Source organism: Dasypus novemcinctus, chromosome 26, assembly GCF_030445035.2.
Source record: "Dasypus novemcinctus isolate mDasNov1 chromosome 26, mDasNov1.1.hap2, whole genome shotgun sequence".
Classification (NCBI taxonomy): domain Eukaryota; kingdom Metazoa; phylum Chordata; class Mammalia; order Cingulata; family Dasypodidae; genus Dasypus; species Dasypus novemcinctus.
This window is the reverse complement of record NC_080698.1, coordinates 25,271,569-25,289,003: the sequence shown is the minus strand read 5'-3', so window position 1 is coordinate 25,289,003 and position 17,435 is coordinate 25,271,569. Positions and strand designations below refer to the sequence as shown.

Genomic DNA, 17,435 nt, shown 5'->3' with positions numbered 1-17,435 from the left:
TAGTTGTTGTCACAGATAACATTTCTACATTATGTGTCCAGAACCATGGGTTTATCATTACATTTTATGCATTTGCCCTTTTAGATCCTGTAGGAAGTAAAAAGTGGACTTATAAATTAAAAATTGTGCTTTTATTTATATTTACCCATGTAATTATCTTTACCAGAGATCTTTATCTCTTCAAGTGGCTTCAGTCAATTGTCTAGTGTCCTTTCCTTTCAATCTTAGCATTTCTTGAAGGGCCAGTCTAGTGGTGACCAACTCCCTCACTTTTGTTTATCTAGGATTGTCTTAGTCCCTTTCTTCATTTTGGAAAGACAGTTTTGCCGGATATAGAATTCTTGGTTGACAGTTTTTGCTTTCAGCACTTTAAATATGTCTTCCCACTGCCTTCTTGCCTCCAGGGTTTCCCATGACAAATCAGCAATCAGTCCGACTGAGGATCCCCTGTATGAGGCATGTTGCTTCTCCTCTTGCAGCTCTCAAAATTCTCTGTCTTTGGCATTTGACAGTTGCAGTATAACATGGTATGGTGTGAATTTATCCTGTTGGAGTTTGTTAAGCATCTTGGATGTGTATATTCATGTCTTTCATTAATTTGGGAAACATTTCAGCCACTATTTCCTTGAATATTCTCTCTGCCCCTTTCTGTCTTCTCCCCCTGGGACTCTCACAGTGTGCATACTGGGATGCCCGATGGAGCCCTACAGCTTCCTCAGGCTTTCTTCACTTTTCTTCATTCTTTCCTCTTTCCGCTCCTCAGACTGGTTGGTTACAATTGTGTTATCTTCAAGTTCACTGATTCCTTCTTCTGCTAGCTCCAATCTGCTGTTGAACCCCTCTAAGTAAATTTTTATATCTGTTACTATGGTCTTCACTTCTCTCTGGTTTCTTTCCATAATTCCACCTCTCTATTAATATTCTCTTTGAGTTCATCATTTTCTTGATTTCCTTTAATTCTTTGTCCATGTGTTCCTTTATCTCTTTGAGCATAATTAGTATCTTTTAAGTCTGTCTCAAATGTCCCACATCTGATCCTCCTCACTTATGGTTTCATTATGTATTTTATAATCTTTTCTTGAAACCTGGATTCTTTATATTAATGTGTTATTGCTGAAATTTAGATTCGGAAGCATATGTTCCTTATACTTGTATCTAGCTAATGTTATGACAGAACTTTCCTTGAATGCCAGAAGATAAAGTAAAAGAAGGGGAAAAAAACAACAACAACAACACTTTTGCTAATCTTTGCATATTGACCTGTGCAAGGCTTCTCCTTCAGAGCTTATCCACACTATGAGTTTAGAGAATAGCTCCAGGCCAAAGCTTAGGGGCCTCCCTGGTCCTTGTCTTGGGCATGCACATTCGGCCCTAGGAATTCTCCCAATTTCACTGTTCCAAATGTCCCCTCTTCTCTAGGAAACAGTTTCCTCTTGGTAAGATGGACACCACACTCTATTTCCTACAGCCAGCAATCCATTGCCCCAGGCATCCACTGACTGCTCTCCCACAACATTCTGTAGGAGTGATTGGTGAGCTGCCTTCTACATGCAGGGCAAATTCTAGGACAGCATATCCCTAGGCCACCACCAGACAGATTGGGGCAGACATACATGCTTCCAGTATGTGCATGAGGGTTACTGTACTCCTGCTGGACCTGGGACCAAGGATTGGCACTGGAGTGAAGGCTGGCTCGACATCCAGATGGTGACCATCAGGAGGGCAGCGAGGGCACAGTGAGATTCTACCACTTTTAAATAGCCTTTTTCTTGAATCAGCATTCACCCTGTTACTGTTGTCCTTTAATCATTTTCTGGAGCTTTGATAAAGATATTTCTACGAGTCTTTACAGTAGTTGAAAGATTCTGTGGAGGGGAACCCTGATGTCACTCCTCCATCTTCATGGGGCAGAGACTAGATCTTCTTTTAAGGAGCTCTCCCAGAAGTCCCATTCTTTCATCTCATTGACCAGAATTTATTCACCTGGACACATGTAGCTACTAAGGAGTTGTCGTTTGCCAAAGGCTGCTGGTACAATACCAGAAATGGGTTGGCTTTTACACTAGGGATTTATTTGGGCTAAAAGCTTATAGTTCTGAAGCTGTGAAAATGTACAAATCAAGGCATCATCAGAGATGCTGTCTCACCAAAGGTCGGGTGCTGGCAATCCTGGACTCCTGCCATGTGGCAAGGCAAAGTGGTGTCCCATCTCTGCCTTCTTTTCCCACTTAGTCTCTCCTGAAGCTCAGCTATGGGCAATCAGGCATATGGCTCGTCTCTCCCCTCTCTTCCTTCAGGCTTCATTGCTTCAGCTTCAGCTGCTCCACTGATTCCAGCCTCCATCCTCTCTCTCGGCCTCTCCAGGTTTGTCTGTCTTTCTACAGCTGCAGGTGATCCTGGAGTCCTGCCTTACATGACAGTGTATAACAGCAGCTCTTCCTCTCCTTTCTCCTCCATTTATGTAGGACTTCAGTAAAGGATTAAAACCTACCTTGGGTCCAGCAATCTAATTAAAGGCCCTTAACTGAAGCAATGTAATCAAAATGATCTAATCAAAATGTTCTTAATTGAATCTAAGCCAAAAGTTTCCACATAAATAGGTTTATTTGCACAGGAATGGGTTAGCTTAAGAAAATAGTTTTCTGAGGTCCACAAAAGATTCAAACCAGCACAGGAGGTGTAAACATATATTTTTTTTTTGCCAGCCATTTTGACAATCTAAATAAAATGAGGGATTCTTACTAAGGGAGAAGAAGATGGATATGGTGGATAGCCATCTATGCCATAGCTACCTTTTACATCATTATGCCATGGTGTCATGGAAAGAGTGTGTAATTTGGAGTACACCATTTCCTACTCTCTGTCATCTCATCTTGGGTTTGGTGGGGAGCCATACATTGAGTATATAACAGTGAACACCAAAAGAAAATGTGTTCATTACTTCTGCAGTCAGCCAGGCAGGCATACAGGGAATCTACTGTGTCTGACTTTTTCATCATTCTCCTCCTCCTCCCCCCACCCATTATTAGTTTCTTGTTTTCTTAATGTAGAAGGCCAAGAGTCCACACACACACAAACAAAACAAAAGAGGAGGAGGCAGCTGAGTTCAAAGGCCCTGCCACCTTGTAGCTGTGTAACGTTCCATGAGCCTGTCTCCAGGTTGTAGAAGGCTCATGAGACTCTTTACATCAAAGCACTTTAGGCATAAGAATATCTGAGTTTGTTGATCCCTTCATTTAGTCAATGAAGGACAATTGATTCTGAGATCAAGTAAGAAAATATAACTTTTCTTTGGTTAGAGTTTGACCCAAGGAAATAGGGATGATTTTGGTACAGAAAATGTCCCCTCTCCCCCTCCCCGCCCCATGACCACCTTGCCCATAGGATTTCTTATTCTTGTCAGACCTGATGGAGTCCCCTTGCTTTAACACATGAGCAGGTATGGAAAGAGACAGCTGCAAAATTGGGTGAGGTTGAACAGGTTCTTTGGAGAAAGCAGTAATCCCGCCACCTGCTCTGGGAACTTCCCGGGGTTGATTGTTGAAGGAAAACACTTGGAAGCTCTTACCTACCTTGATAACTGCAAAATCAGAGGTTCTCCAGCATGTGAGCCTTGGGCCCAGCAGCGTGGGCTTCACCTCGGAAAGTGTCGGCCCACCCCAGGCCCATTGAAGAAGGCTGTGTTTTAATTAGCTTTCCAGGTGATTCTGACTCAAGTTAGAGTTGGAGAGCCACTGCTCTAAATAAAGCACTTTGCACCCTTTTTCTTTTTTTTTTTTTGCATACTTTTCTCCCAAATGCGGAGTCACTGACTCTCCTGCTTTCATCTCTCTGCCCAGGCAGAAATGCTGTCAAATGTGCAGTTCCTTCTAACAAGCCCAGTCTTTCAAACTGGGCGAGGCCTGGCTTTGTAGACTTTATTTGCACACTGACTAAAGCTCTCATAATCCGTCTGACACAGACCGAGGTTACTGCCAAACCTCCCTGTTGGGGAGTAACACCTTAAATAAAGGCCTTCAGCTATTTCATTTCCATAAGCCAGTTTGTGTTCAAAATGCTTTTGTTTGGGGGAAATGCAGCTAGCATTGCATCACCCAGGGCGGAATCACAGGACACATTTACCTGGGAGTGTTGAAATGGAGCAAGGATCTAGCACATACAACAGAAAATGTGCTGTATACACCCAGGAGGAAAAAGAAAATAAAATAAAGGTAATAGCTTGGTAATGATCATCATTGACAAAATTCTATTGAATTTGCTTATTTACTCATTTAAAAAAAACAAGTGAAACATGTTTGGGCTCCAGTGAGCAATCTGCAGGATTTTCAAGGGTAGTGCCAAATTTAATTTTTGTAGTGCCAGAATGTATACTAAATATTTTCTCCTTACCGTTGGTCTGCTTGGTTGCTTGCTGTTTATTTTGGGCTGTATAGTAGTTTAATTACAGAGAATGTCAGAAGAAAATGCCTTCTGCCTTTCCATGTTCAGCCAGAGATGGTTTAGGCATTGAAGAGAGTGGTTTCTCCTTCATTTCCATCCATCTGCTAACCCCCTTTGCTTGATAAAGAGTTTGGAAAGTCCAGCACCTAAATATCAGGAAGAGAGAGAGTCCTGGATTTAAACTGACTTTGAAGAGAATTAGAAGTGAAGGATCTGCTTATTCTTTTCAGCAGAGCAAACCAGATAGCCTATCATGTGGTGCAGATGCTTAATTAATATTAGCTGAGTTGTGTTAATCATAGAGCATCTCACAAACCATATAAAAAAATTTTTTTAAGTGATCCGTTAAGTCATTGGTTTCCTTATAGGACAATATTTTAGCACCTTCTATCTCAAAAGAATTATTGGGATACTGGTATAAAGGTTATATTTTCAGTGGTGATGATCCATAGGTCTGAATTATGAAAAATAACAGAAGATGTCCAGGAAAGATAGAGCTTTGATCCCAAAGAGTAGTCACTACCCCTATTGACTTAAGAACCCAGACTCTTTAGATGGACCTTTTATGCCAAGATATTTCTCTCCTAAATATCTCTAGAATTTTCCATCACTGCTGCCACCACCTTAGCCCAATCATGTCATTTTGGAACTCTGATAGCCTCCAGTTCTTGAACCAGTGTTGAAATTGTTCACAATCTAATCTCCAGGGGTGGACCCTGCCCAAGCTGGGGTAATCAAGGTCCTTCTCTAGGAAGTTTGGAATTGAGCAAAGCTAGTCAGTCTAGGATGGACTATTGAGCTAAATTTAAGTGTGCTTCAGTGCTGTGGGAAACCATAAATAACAGATCAGCAGAGAGAGAATAAGAACAGAGGTAAAAAGGATTCAGACCCTGAGAAATGAGACCTCTGTCACTGAGAACTTTCCATGGCAGGTTCTCTTCCTTCATGAGGCCACACCCTACTGCTGGGTTCCTTGAGAAAACCACCTTTGTAATACATTGCCATTTTTTTAAATCTGAAATTGAACTAGCACTATTAGCTTTATGTTCCTTGCAACCTCTTTTTGATTGCTTGGGCTGAGATAGGAGGGGGTCCCAGATTTGGCCTTTCTCTGCAAGCCAGCAGACCGGTCTATGCCTTAAATGGAAGGCAGCATCTGGATTGCTCCATTTGAAGAATGCCAGGCTGGATAACATGATTATTATTATTATGTATTCATGCAACTCATTATTGATTGCCAAATGCTTTGTTCCCACTCCCATTCAGTCCTCAACAATCGCACGATAAGGATCCCAAGAGGTTATGTAACTTGCCAGGGGACAGAGATGGGAAATGACAGAGCCAGGGACCGAGGCTGCAGGTGTTCTTGATCTCCAAAGCATGTGTTCTCAGAACACGTGGCCAAGCTGCAGAAGGTGCAGGAAGATTCCAGCCTGGGTCAGAGAGGACTTGGCCCAAGGTGCCAGCTCAGAAGGGCTCAGGGATGGCTCCGTTCCCTGGGCAGTGAAGAGAGGGGTGGATGAGTGTGAAAGGAGGTGAGAGGGGGCCAGATCGAGCTCAGATTAGATGCTGCATTATTAAGCATCCACGATAACCCATTGCATGTTGGCAATTGTCCCTTATTGCTACAGCTATACTGGTAGTTGTGAGAATGACAAAGTGATATTGAAATGGGGCTTTTTTGCCAGCTGTCCTCAGCTGAGAGGCAAGGCCCATTCCCCAAGACACACGGACTATGCCTGCTTCTTTATAGGTAACACTTACCTGATACTTGGTCCCAGAGGTTGTCCTGAAGAGGGAGTGATGTGCCAGTATCTGATAAGCTAATGACCAGCTTCCAATCCTTAATTAACTAGCCATTTAGGCTTTTATTTTTTTCCCAGAGAGAATGCTGGTAATTCATGGCTGCCTTTAAAAATTCAGAGCCAGTTCTTCCCATCCCAGGATCTGGGTCCCTTCTGGTGCCTGCAGCCAGCTAGTCTATGACAAGAATGTTTATGGTTGTTTTGGGGATTTGATTAAGAGAATGATAGGGCACATGCTGGTAAATGGTTATGTTCATTAGTTACGAAAATAAAGATGGCTTTCACATATTTTAATGCCTTGTCATCACAAAGCCTTTTTTCCCCTCTTCAACACTTATAACTTAGTTTTTGAGATCAAAGTACACAGAACTTTCACAACTCCTCCTGCCTCCCCCTCCAGCATTCTCAAAACATATGTTTGTATCCAAGTCTCCCCAAACTTAAGGGAATTAGACCCAGTCAGAGTGTAACAAATATGACAGACACAGAGCACCAAGACTTCTGTGCTCTCCACATTGTTGAATGAATGCCTTATTTTACAGGAATTGGTCGTGATACTAAGAGATACTTGAAAATTTCTTTACATAATGTCATCTGAGCTTGTGGGTTTTTTTTCCCCCTCTCCTCTGTAATAGTATGTCTTTGCTTTGGACAGGTTTTTTTCTTCACCTAATTTTGCATGTTTTCTCAGTAAGCTGGAGCTTTGTGAACATGTAGCTGGATAGTGGAATGCCTGTTTTCTTAGGCAAAGTTAGGTACTCAGTGTTTTCCCAAGTTGCTAGGATCGAATGAGCTTCAGAAAGTACGGTGCGTAAGTCGTAAACATGAGCCTTCTCGGATATTCAAAATCCTCATTTGATATAGATTTTAAGTACACGTGCTGCATCCCTGTTTAGTGACCCTTTCTGACAGATGTCAGCAGCTGCCTGTCCTTAGAAATGGCTCAAAACCTGGAGGGCTTTTAATGTAGGTGGAGGCTGAGGTACCCAGGAGTTTGCAAAGTGCCAAAGACTGGCTTTGACTCTAGTGTCGAGACAGGTGCTGACATATCCCTTTGGCTAGGGAAGCACGTTACCTGCTGGAGACTAACAGAGAAAATGGTAAAGTCAGCTCTCGGGGGAGTCTGCCGAGAAAGCCCTACCCTCCGGGTTCACCAGCACGTTTGCCGAATTCTCCTTTTCTAGGAATATTTGCTGGCTTTATATTGCCCTTACAGAGAGAGGGGAAGCCCCAAGATATGGGTGCTTTGCTTGGCTCCTTAGGGGTGAATTCCTCTCCGTGCTGGAAGAAACTCATATCCTACTGAGTTTCGTGAAGGGTGGGGGCAGCAGGAAGGGGGCTCTGTTCTGCTGCAGGGATTATAGGGGCCATTGTTGGAGTAAGTGGGAATGGGCAACTGGTCTGAGTAATGGGCAAGTGTTCTGTGTCCTTCCATCCTTCAGGTTCACCAGTACTATAGCTGTCTCCCAGAAGAGAAGATTCCTTATGTCAACAGTCCTGGAGAGAAACTGCGAATCAAGCAGCTACTACACCAGCTGCCACCACATGACAATGAGGTAAGGGCTAGAAGAGGCTAACGAAGACTTCTTAGAACCTTCTGTGGATTGTCACCTTTCCTATAAACAGATTGCTGTGATCGATGAGATTTACAAAGCAATGCTTTGATAATTTAGTTTAGGTTTTAACTTCCTTAATTGGAGCCAAAAGAAACTGCCTGGCTCCTTCTAGACAGTGTTACTTAAAAGTAGGATCTCATTATGGACTGGATTAGCCCCTGTGCCTGGCACTACTAACTTTTTTGGGGTAACCAGGGAGCGCTAAAATTTTACAGCACAAGTCCAAACTTTCTTAGTTGAAGAATGTGCCGTGCCGCTTACCTACGTATGTTGGAGAGGTGATTGATATTCCCTGGGCCAGTTCAAGCCCAGCAAAAACTTTGTGATGCTCCTGAGTTTTCAGCATCATTTCATATTAAATGAGTGTGCAAATTTTCCCATGTTACACTGCGGTAGAAGTGATGTGGCCAGATTTGTAGCTCCAGACATCTTTGTTTTTGTCGTCGTGCAGTAAGATTTGTGATATTTATCATTTATACTCTTGAAGGCACGGCTCATGGGTTGTGTCTGAACCAGATACTAGGTACTACGAGCAGGTATATTTCTTATCTTTGAAATCTAATTGCTCATAAAGGTAAATTTGCAAACATGCTTTTAAAACATTATCAAAATTAAGGAGATTAGCTTTTGTAAATTAGAAATTTTTCGGTATCTGGTTTTAAAAAAAATAAGTCCTGTAGAATTGAACTGTCTGTTCACTTAACTCTGTATTTTAAACAAAAACTGTAACTTTACATTGAAAGGAGAAATAACCCCTTTCGAGAGCTGGACACCAGCTTTGTTATGAACCCACAGACGGGAGCCCAACAACTCAATCCCAGGGGAAATAAGTGAGTGCCTTTCAGTCTTCTCTGTCCACATTTGAATAAAACGGGTAACTGAGAGCCTCTAACATAAATTTGAGTAAGCCAGGCAAAAGCTGGAAAAACCGAAGCAACTGCCTAGAAAGAGAGCCACGATTCCCCTTCCTGCTGCTTATTTCAGACTTTATAAAACAAATATAAATAATGCTTTCCCCTTTAAAGCTGAGAGCAAGCGCTGTAACCTGATGCCCAGTTAACTAATTTGGAAGAGAAAATGCGGGTTCTTACAAGCAGGAGGGGTGTGCCTTTCTTTAAAAGCATGTCCATAAAATTTCAGTGGTAACTGTATATTCTGGGGCTCTTCAGGTCACTGCAGATCTCTCTGGGACAGCTACAAGAAACCTTTCTCGCTTTTAACTCTTTTTAGTTGACAGAGGGAAGTGATCTGCTCTTCTCTGCTTGTAGTGGTTTGTTCTGTATATGGTGACTGTGGTTTCATGAAAGAGACACCCGTCAGATTACTGCAGGCCATTCGTGGGAATTCTATGCAAGTGCCCCAATGGACAGATTCAGCCCATTTGGCATGGCCCTGTTGAGAACAAAGGGTGATCCTAAAGTAAATATTTGATCATTCTTCCCTCTTTCTCCCACCCCCCATTGATAAGACAATTTTGGTATACGCAGTTGCAGTTTAGCAGCAAATTTTAAATGCACTGACTGTATGAAAACTCATCCGAACAATTTGGTTAACTCCTCTGATGCTCAGATTACTCTTAAGTCAAACGGGAGGTGGAATTAGAGCCCTGCTTCCCAAAGTTTAGTATATATGTGGCTTTGCGTGGTACATAGACAAGGCAGTAAGTAAATTGAACCACATGGTGAGAAAGTTACTCCCTTTTAAACTTTCATTGTTGTGATTGGAAGGCTGAAGAATCAAGGAGGAAATTTCAGTTTGGTGCTAGTGGGGTATCTCACATCCCTCTAACTCAAACTGGTTTCCACTTTCCAGTAAGAGCACTAGCAGTCTCTGTTTCAGGGTGTCCTGTAAGCATAGTAACCAGCTAGAATCTAACAACATGACTTTGTTTCACTCTATTTTTATGGTCGCTTTCTACTTGTTGCAGGTGATAGTGGTTTTCCATTTATAGTCATAAAATACTTTCTTTATGAATAAATGTGTTTAAGTAAAATTTTCAAAGTCGGTCAGTCTTAAAGACAGTATTAAATGAATGATAGTTCGAGGCTATGGCAGAATTCCCAGTGTGCAGAAATAAGGGAAGAGAGTGGGAAATAGCTGGATAATAATGTCTTTAGCAGCCCTTCCTAAGGTCTGTGAGTTTTTGTGTTTAACAAGAAGGAAAATACCTTCTGCAATTGGATGCACTTTACAAAAGTCCAGTAGGCAGCCCTTTGCCCCCTGCCCACAGTTACACGGGCAGAAACATCCACACAGCACCACAAACACTTCTCAGTCCCTTCCTGTTTCCTCCTTTTCCCCAAGTGAGATGGGAGAACAGAGCCCAGAGAGCACATGGAGCACAGGAACCAGGGTCTCGTGGGCTGGCCTGGAGCCCTCGTGGTGTCAAGCGTCATTCACATCGTTACGGGGAGCTCAAAGGATCAGGACCTCCCAGTCGAAGTGGGAGAGTGAGGAGGTCTCAGCTCTTCATTAGCACCAAAGCCATTGCAATATGGATTTCAGTTCAGTGATAGGATAGCCATGTTGTGAGCAGAGGGAGGCAGTAGGGACGAGGAGCAGATATAGAGCCTTTGGCAGGCCCAAGACTTAATCTCCAGGCTTCGGAGATTTTAAGAAGATTTTAAGAAGCCCTTTAGCTCTTACCAGTCTTCGTGGAGACTCACCTTAAATGGCTCCAAGCCTGGTGATGATAAAGGCCAGGCAAGGGCTATAAAAGGAAAAGGGAGCACAATGGATGCAAAAACAAAAAAACCCTGAGACCTGAGCTTTGGTTACTTTAAGGAGCTACAGTGACCTCCTCCTTGCCATTCTTGGTGTTGTACAGGTTCGATACTGCAACTCCCTGGACGAGGAAGAGAAGAGAGAGCTCAAGCTGTTCAGCAACCAGAGGAAACGAGAAAACTTGGGCCGAGGGAATGTCAGGCCCTTCCCAGTCACGATGACAGGAGCTATTTGCGAACAGGTAAGGAATTGTTTTGGTAGCCTTATGGTTAGTCATTCATTCAATAAAATTTTATTGAGGCCTACTATGTCCCAGGCATGGCTCTAGGCTTTGGGGATATAGCAGACAAAAAAAGACAAGAAAAGCTTTTATTTTGCCTTTATAAAAAATTATATTCTTGGGGAAGAAGTAGACAATAAAATTAATTTTAAAATAAGAAGAATATAGCAGGGAAGGGGGCTGGCAAGTGGGGGAAATGCAGGAGGCTATACTTTTAAGTAAGGTGACCATGGAAGGCCCCCTGTAGAAGGTGTCACCTGAGCAAAATGTGAAAGAACTAAGGGAGTGAGTCCTGCAAGTCTCCAGGGCAAAAGGAACAGCCAACTCAACAGCCCAGAGGCGGGGGCCTGGCTGTTGTGCTTGAAGAACAGCAGGGAGGCCAGTACAGCTGACACAGAGGGAACGAAAGGACAGAATCAGCAGGTTAGACCAGAGTTCACTGAGGGCCTTGCAGGCCACTGGAAGGAGCTGGGGTGCCATTGTAGGGCTTCGAGCAGAGGAGTGACAAGAAGGGCTTGGATTTTAAATTAGTCCTCTACAAAATGGGGTTTGCCTGGGCCATGGTCAGCCTCTTTCCCAGAATCATCCCAGGACAGGGGCCCTTTAAAGAGGTGGTGAGTAATCTCCTTGGGTTTTAGGGTTTCATCAGTCAAGTGTGTGGGTGTGTTCGCCCCAGTACCTCGCTGAGCTGAAGAGTCTGTATTTATTTCCCCTAAAGTCTGGTTGGTAGGGTGCTCAGGGTGGCCAAGGAGGATTTTCAAGAAAGCGGGGGAAATCCTAGATGCCCCTGTGCTGCCTCGTTGCTGCCAACCCTCCAGCGTTGATTACCATTTTCTGGACCTCTCTGAGCCTTGCTGCTCTTTTGTACAGCTCTAACTCCTTCAGGTCGAGATGGACCCATTTAGATGCTGAAGATATGGCAGCTGAATCAGTGAAGGAGGAAGTGGGATGCTGCCTGTGGGAGCTGATAACATTTGGGGGCCCATTTTTGCAAATTCCAAGGGATAAGGGGTGAGAGCACTAGTGCATGGGATGAAGAAGCTACTTTACCAGGGGCATCAAAGGACCAGAGATTTGGCAGTGGGGTCTTCGTCTTTGCGTCCTTGAGAGGCAGGAGGCCAGTGGTCACAATGTGAAATTTGGTGAGCTCAACTGCAAACTTCTGCCACTCTCAGAGCCAAGCTGGGCTCACCTACGGCAGAAGGAAGATTGAGCGTTTTGTGGGCAGGGGTCAAGAGCATATGGAGAAGTGCCTAGAACAGGGAGGCTAAAAGGCTAAGTTTGACTCGTGTTTCTGCCACATAACCTTGACCAAATAAGTTCATCTCAGTTTTGTCTGCAAAATTAGGTTAGCAAGTGCCTCCCTCCCAGAATTATGGTGAGAACTAAATGGATTATGTATATGTACGTCAACTCTAGTATGTTATCAAGGAAGGCAAGATGGGTACTTTCTGTCACAGAATGTCTTTCTTTTGACTGGTCACACACAAGTATGAACTCCTAGAGACTATTCTTTGAGGGCTTTACTTTCTTTTCTATGATGTTTTCCTACCCATACAAAATCTGTAATAAGGGAAAGATTTGGAGGTACCTTTTCTGCTCTTTGTGGGTTTTTTTTAATTTCTTTCTCTCCCCTCCCGGCCCCCCCCTCCCCCCCCCCCCCCCCCCGGTTGTCTGTTCTCTGTGTCCATTTTTTCTTTTGCACTGGGCATCTCTCCTTACGGGGCGCACTCCTTGCATGTGGGTCTCCCCTGCGTGGAGGACACCCCTGCGTGGCAGGGCACTCCTTGTGCGCATCAGCACTGTGCATGGGCCAGCTCCACACGGGTCAAGGAGGCCTGGGGTTTGAACCACGGACCTCCCATGTGGTAGACGGACGCCCTAACCACTGGGCGAAGTCCGCTTCCCCTTTTCTGCTCTTCGGATGTCCTCACCAGAGCTCAGCCACTTGCATAGCAGTCAGCAGAGAGCATCCCCTGGACCCTCAGGCCTCAACTGCCAGCATGAGACATCAGTCATTCTGCCTTGTTCCTTTTTGGGGAGGGAAAGTGAGTGGGAAGGTAGTGAAGGGACAGAAAAGAAGCCCTTTCCATGGTCTGGCATTAGAAGTTGTATCTTTCCTATCAAGACCATGTAAAACAGTGAGAAAGCAGGCTAAAAACATGCCTGAAGATGGGAAAAATACAATTGGTGAGACCTATGGGCTGTGGTTAATAGCAGTACTCTAATATTCTTGCATCAGTGCCAAAGATGTACTGTGTTGGCAATGGGGGGGTATGGGGGAGTATGGAAAAAGTGTGCCAAATATACACTGTAGACCATGGTTGGTGGTAATAGTCTGATGATATTATCTCAAAACCTGTAACAAATGTTCTACCACAGTGTGGTGTGTTGCTGAAGGGATATTGTATGGGAATTCTGCACATGTGCATGATTGCTTTTTAAGTTTACAATTTCTGTAATAAAAATATATATATTTTAAAAAGCATGCCTGAAGGTGCACAGAGAAGGTAAAGGTGGGCACCTCTTTATGGACCCACTCCCCTACCATCCAGCAGTGCAGCCCTCCCGTCCAGTTCCCCCACTTCCAGCCTGTTCCACCCTTTCCCCTGCTTCTAGCCTAGTCTCTGGAAGGAATCTGGAGTACCTAGAAGATAATGAAAACTCTACGTTAGACAAATGCTCATGCTGTATGTTATTCTAATAGAGGTTTTCTGTCCTCTCCACCTTTGTGATTCATCGCTCTCTCTTTACTTATCTTTACTTTTACTTTGTAGGCTCTAGGAAAGGAGGGTAGAGGAAGGGCAAGGAGAACCTGCCCTGCCAGGTATGTCAGGCAGATCCCACTATGACTGGATGGAAAATGGGTGCTAGCGACCAGCTATCATGGCGGTTGCTGCTGTCAGTATGACAGTTACCATTCATGTAGAGCAAAAGGGAAGCCCACTGGGAGATGGGGATGGGGTTCCTAATGACCTTTCTATTTGCCGCCCCCTGCAGTGTGGAGGCCAGATTAACGGCGGGGACATTGCTGTTTTTGCGTCACGCGCTGGCCACGGTGTTTGCTGGCACCCACCCTGCTTCATATGCACCGTCTGCAACGAGCTCCTGGTGGATTTGATTTACTTCTACCAAGATGGGAAGATCTACTGTGGCAGGCACCACGCTGAGTGCCTGAAGCCACGCTGCGCAGCCTGTGATGAGGTCAGAGGAAACCCCTTCTTTGGAGCCCTGTCCGTCACCCCTCTGCTCCGCCATGGCTAATGCTTTGTTCTGTGGCTTTGTGCCATGGAAGAAAAGCAGAGACATCCCCACCCCCTTTATTTTAACCCTTCCAAGAGAGGAGGTCTGGCAAGCCCCACCCATCCTTGGTTTAGAATGGCCTGCTTTACCAGAACACAGCAGTCTCATGGGCATCCAATGGCAAGGCAGTTCCTAGAGCCAAGATTCCCAGGTGGCAGACAGCTGGCACTAGGTTAGTTGAAAACTCTTAAAAAAAAAAAAGACATCGTGAGCCCCAATTCAAGGGTGCAGTTGTCAGAAATGGAGTGTCACTTGTCTTAAAACAGTTGCATTTCCTGAGTTTTGATGGGACAGATTGGTTTGAGAAGAGAGGACAAGTGTAGCATTATTTGATTTTCACACAACTTCATGCACAGGTTCTGCGTGAGGCTGCAGGAAGCAGATGGAATACTCCATTTGGATGCCTCTGCTCCACACTCTGAGGGTATTTGAGTTGGTGGCCCCAGGCAAGAAAGCAGAATGGAACACCAGGTGCCTGGGGCTTTTCTCCCACTGGAATCACACCCAAGCATGAACTACAAGGTGACAGAACAGAAAGCCTGGTTTAGATGTAGAAGCTTGAAACAGAAAGGAGAATGTTATAAACCTGAATCCTTTGGTGGGAATCTCTTGGCAGGAGGCCTTAGATAGGGCTTTCCTCTGCTGGTCTGTATTTACCACCCTGTGGGAAGGAGCACTCCCAGTTGCATTCAGAGAGTCCATATTACTTAGCCATAGAGGGCATTGCTTTCTTACCAATCGCCAATGAGGGATGAGTCCTTCAGTCTTCTAAGACAGCTGCTCAGACTTGAGTAGTTTGATGAATCTAATGTTAATAGTGGTATTCTGGAGAAACCCTCTAGTTGGGAGAATGAGTTAAGGTCCATCTCTGGGACCCTAGGCTTAATGCTTCAGTTTCCACATCTGAAAATTGGTTCTCATCATGTGACTTCATGTTATCTAATGGCAAATATATTGATGGTGATGATTTCAGTGAATGTGCTTGAAATTTTTTTTTACTGAAATATACCATAAAATTCACCCTTAAGCTTACAATTTAATGGTTTTTAAAAAACCTACAGAGATGTTGTGCAGTCCTCACCACTATCTAATTTAAGAACCTTTTTATCACCCTAAGAAGAAATCCTATTCCCACCAACAAGTCACTGTGCATTCTTTCCCATCCCTCCCTCCAGCCCCAACCAACCACTAATCTGCTTTCTGTCTCTGTAGATGTTTGCCTATTCTGGACATTGCAGATAAATGGAATCATACAGTATGCTTCCAAGGCTCATCCATATTGTAGCATGAATCAGTACTTCATTCCTTCCATGGCTGAATAACATTCTTTATATTGTTATATAGATATATCACATTTTGTTTAGCCACTCATCAATAGATGGATATTTGAGTAATTTCTATTTTTTGGCTATTATGCATACTGCTGCTGTGAACATTTGTGTATACATTTTTTTATGTGTGGACATATGTTTTCATTTCCCTAGGTATGAAATTCCTGGATTAGATGGCTACTCTATTTACCTTGTTTGAGGAATTGCCAAACTGTTTTTGCAAGGCAGCTGTACCATTTTATGTAGCCTCCATCAATGAAACGAGGGTTCCAATTTCTTCACATTCTTGCTAACATTTGCTGTTGTCTACCTTTTTTATGATAGCCATGCTACTGCAAGTGAAGCATATCTTCTTGTGTTTTGATTGCATTTCCCTAATGACTAATAATGTTGAGCATATTTTCATGTGCTCATTGACCATTTCTTAATCTTTTTTATTCAAATATTTTGGCCATTTTTTAATTGGGATATTTGTCTTTTTATTGATGAGTTACAAGTGTTTATATATTCTGGGTACTAGTCTCTTACCAGCTATATGATATATAAATATTTTCTCTCATTCTGTGGGTTGTATTTTTACTTTCTCAATGTACTTTGAAACACAAAGGTGATTAATTTGGATGAATTCCAGTGTATCTATTTTTTTTCCTTCTGCTGCTTATGCTTTTAGTGTCATATCCAAAATATCAATGCCTAATCCAAGGTCCTGAAAATTTCCACTTGTTTTCATGTAATGTTTTATAGTATTAGTGCTTCCATTTTAGACTTTGACCCATTTAGGTTAATTTTTGTATGTGGTGTGACATAAGAATCTGAATTCATTCTTTTTCATGTGGATATCCAGTTGTCCTAGCACTATTTGTTGAAAAGACTTTTCTCTCCCTGTTGAATAGTATTGACACCCTTATTGAAAATCAATTGATCATAAATATATGGCCTTATTTCCAGACTCGCAGTTTTGTTCCGTTAATCTATATGCCTGTCCTTAAACCAGTACCACACAGTCTTGATTACTGTAGCTCTGTAGTAAGTTTTAAAATCTGTGCTTTGAAATGTAAAACTCTCTGTCAATTGTCAAAACTCAAATGCGTGAGGGCCAGGGAGGTATCGGAAATGAAGGTGACGTATTTTAACACAATATGCCAAACTGGAGAAATGACAACCAATCTGAAAGCAGCAACCCACCTTTTCATCTCTAGTCTGTCTTTGCCATGCAGGAATGCATACCGAGCATCACCAAATGCTATATTTGTAAAAGAGAAACCAGGTTCCAGAGGTTTATGTTACTTTTCCTATTTTTAAAAATATTGTGTACTATGTCTAGCCTTTCCATGGGCTGTCAGTTTTGGGTCCTGCTTTGTAGTCTTCAGAGTAGAGCATTCTTGCTGGTTTTGATATGTGGTTAAGTTCATCTCTAGCCAGGCCAGAAACCATATTTATTTGTCCTTTAGGCAAATATAAACGTGGGAGCTGATATATAGAATAAATGTGTACACGTAGATTTTTGTTTAAAAACTTGTAGGATGGACCTTCTTGCCTACCCTTCTAACGTGGGGCCCCCTCAGTTTTGCTCCTTTAGAGTTTGTGTTCATGGCTGGGCTTCAAACTCTGACCACTTGGCTTCCCCGTCTCCAGATCATCTTTGCAGACGAATGCACAGAAGCGGAGGGGCGGCACTGGCACATGAAACACTTCTGCTGCTTCGAGTGCGAGACAGTGCTGGGCGGCCAGCGCTACATCATGAAGGAGGGAAGGCCCTACTGTTGCCACTGCTTCGAGTCCCTGTACGCGGAATATTGTGACACCTGTGCCCAGCACATAGGTGAGGCAATACTTGGCGCTGAGCGCTGTCCTACGGTGACCTCATGCCCTTTGCGTCTGGAGTAGTTAGAACTCTTCTGGTTGTGGGTGACAAAGAAAACCAGCTCATACTAGC

At 43.5% G+C, this 17,435-nt stretch overlaps 1 protein-coding gene across 5 annotated transcripts in view; it reads left to right on the top strand.

Annotated features, from left to right (window-relative positions):
* The window catches only part of PRICKLE2 (prickle planar cell polarity protein 2), a 363,728-nt gene that overhangs the window by 294,743 nt on the left and 51,550 nt on the right, over positions 1-17,435 (top strand). For all 5 annotated transcript variants that reach the window (XM_058288593.2, XM_058288594.2, XM_071212136.1 and 2 more), the window contains 4 exons: positions 7,688-7,801; positions 10,689-10,826; positions 13,866-14,069; positions 17,135-17,321. In XM_058288593.2, the coding sequence (XP_058144576.1) occupies positions 7,688-7,801; positions 10,689-10,826; positions 13,866-14,069; positions 17,135-17,321 (643 nt within the window). The remainder of the gene's footprint in view (positions 1-7,687; positions 7,802-10,688; positions 10,827-13,865; positions 14,070-17,134; positions 17,322-17,435) is intronic.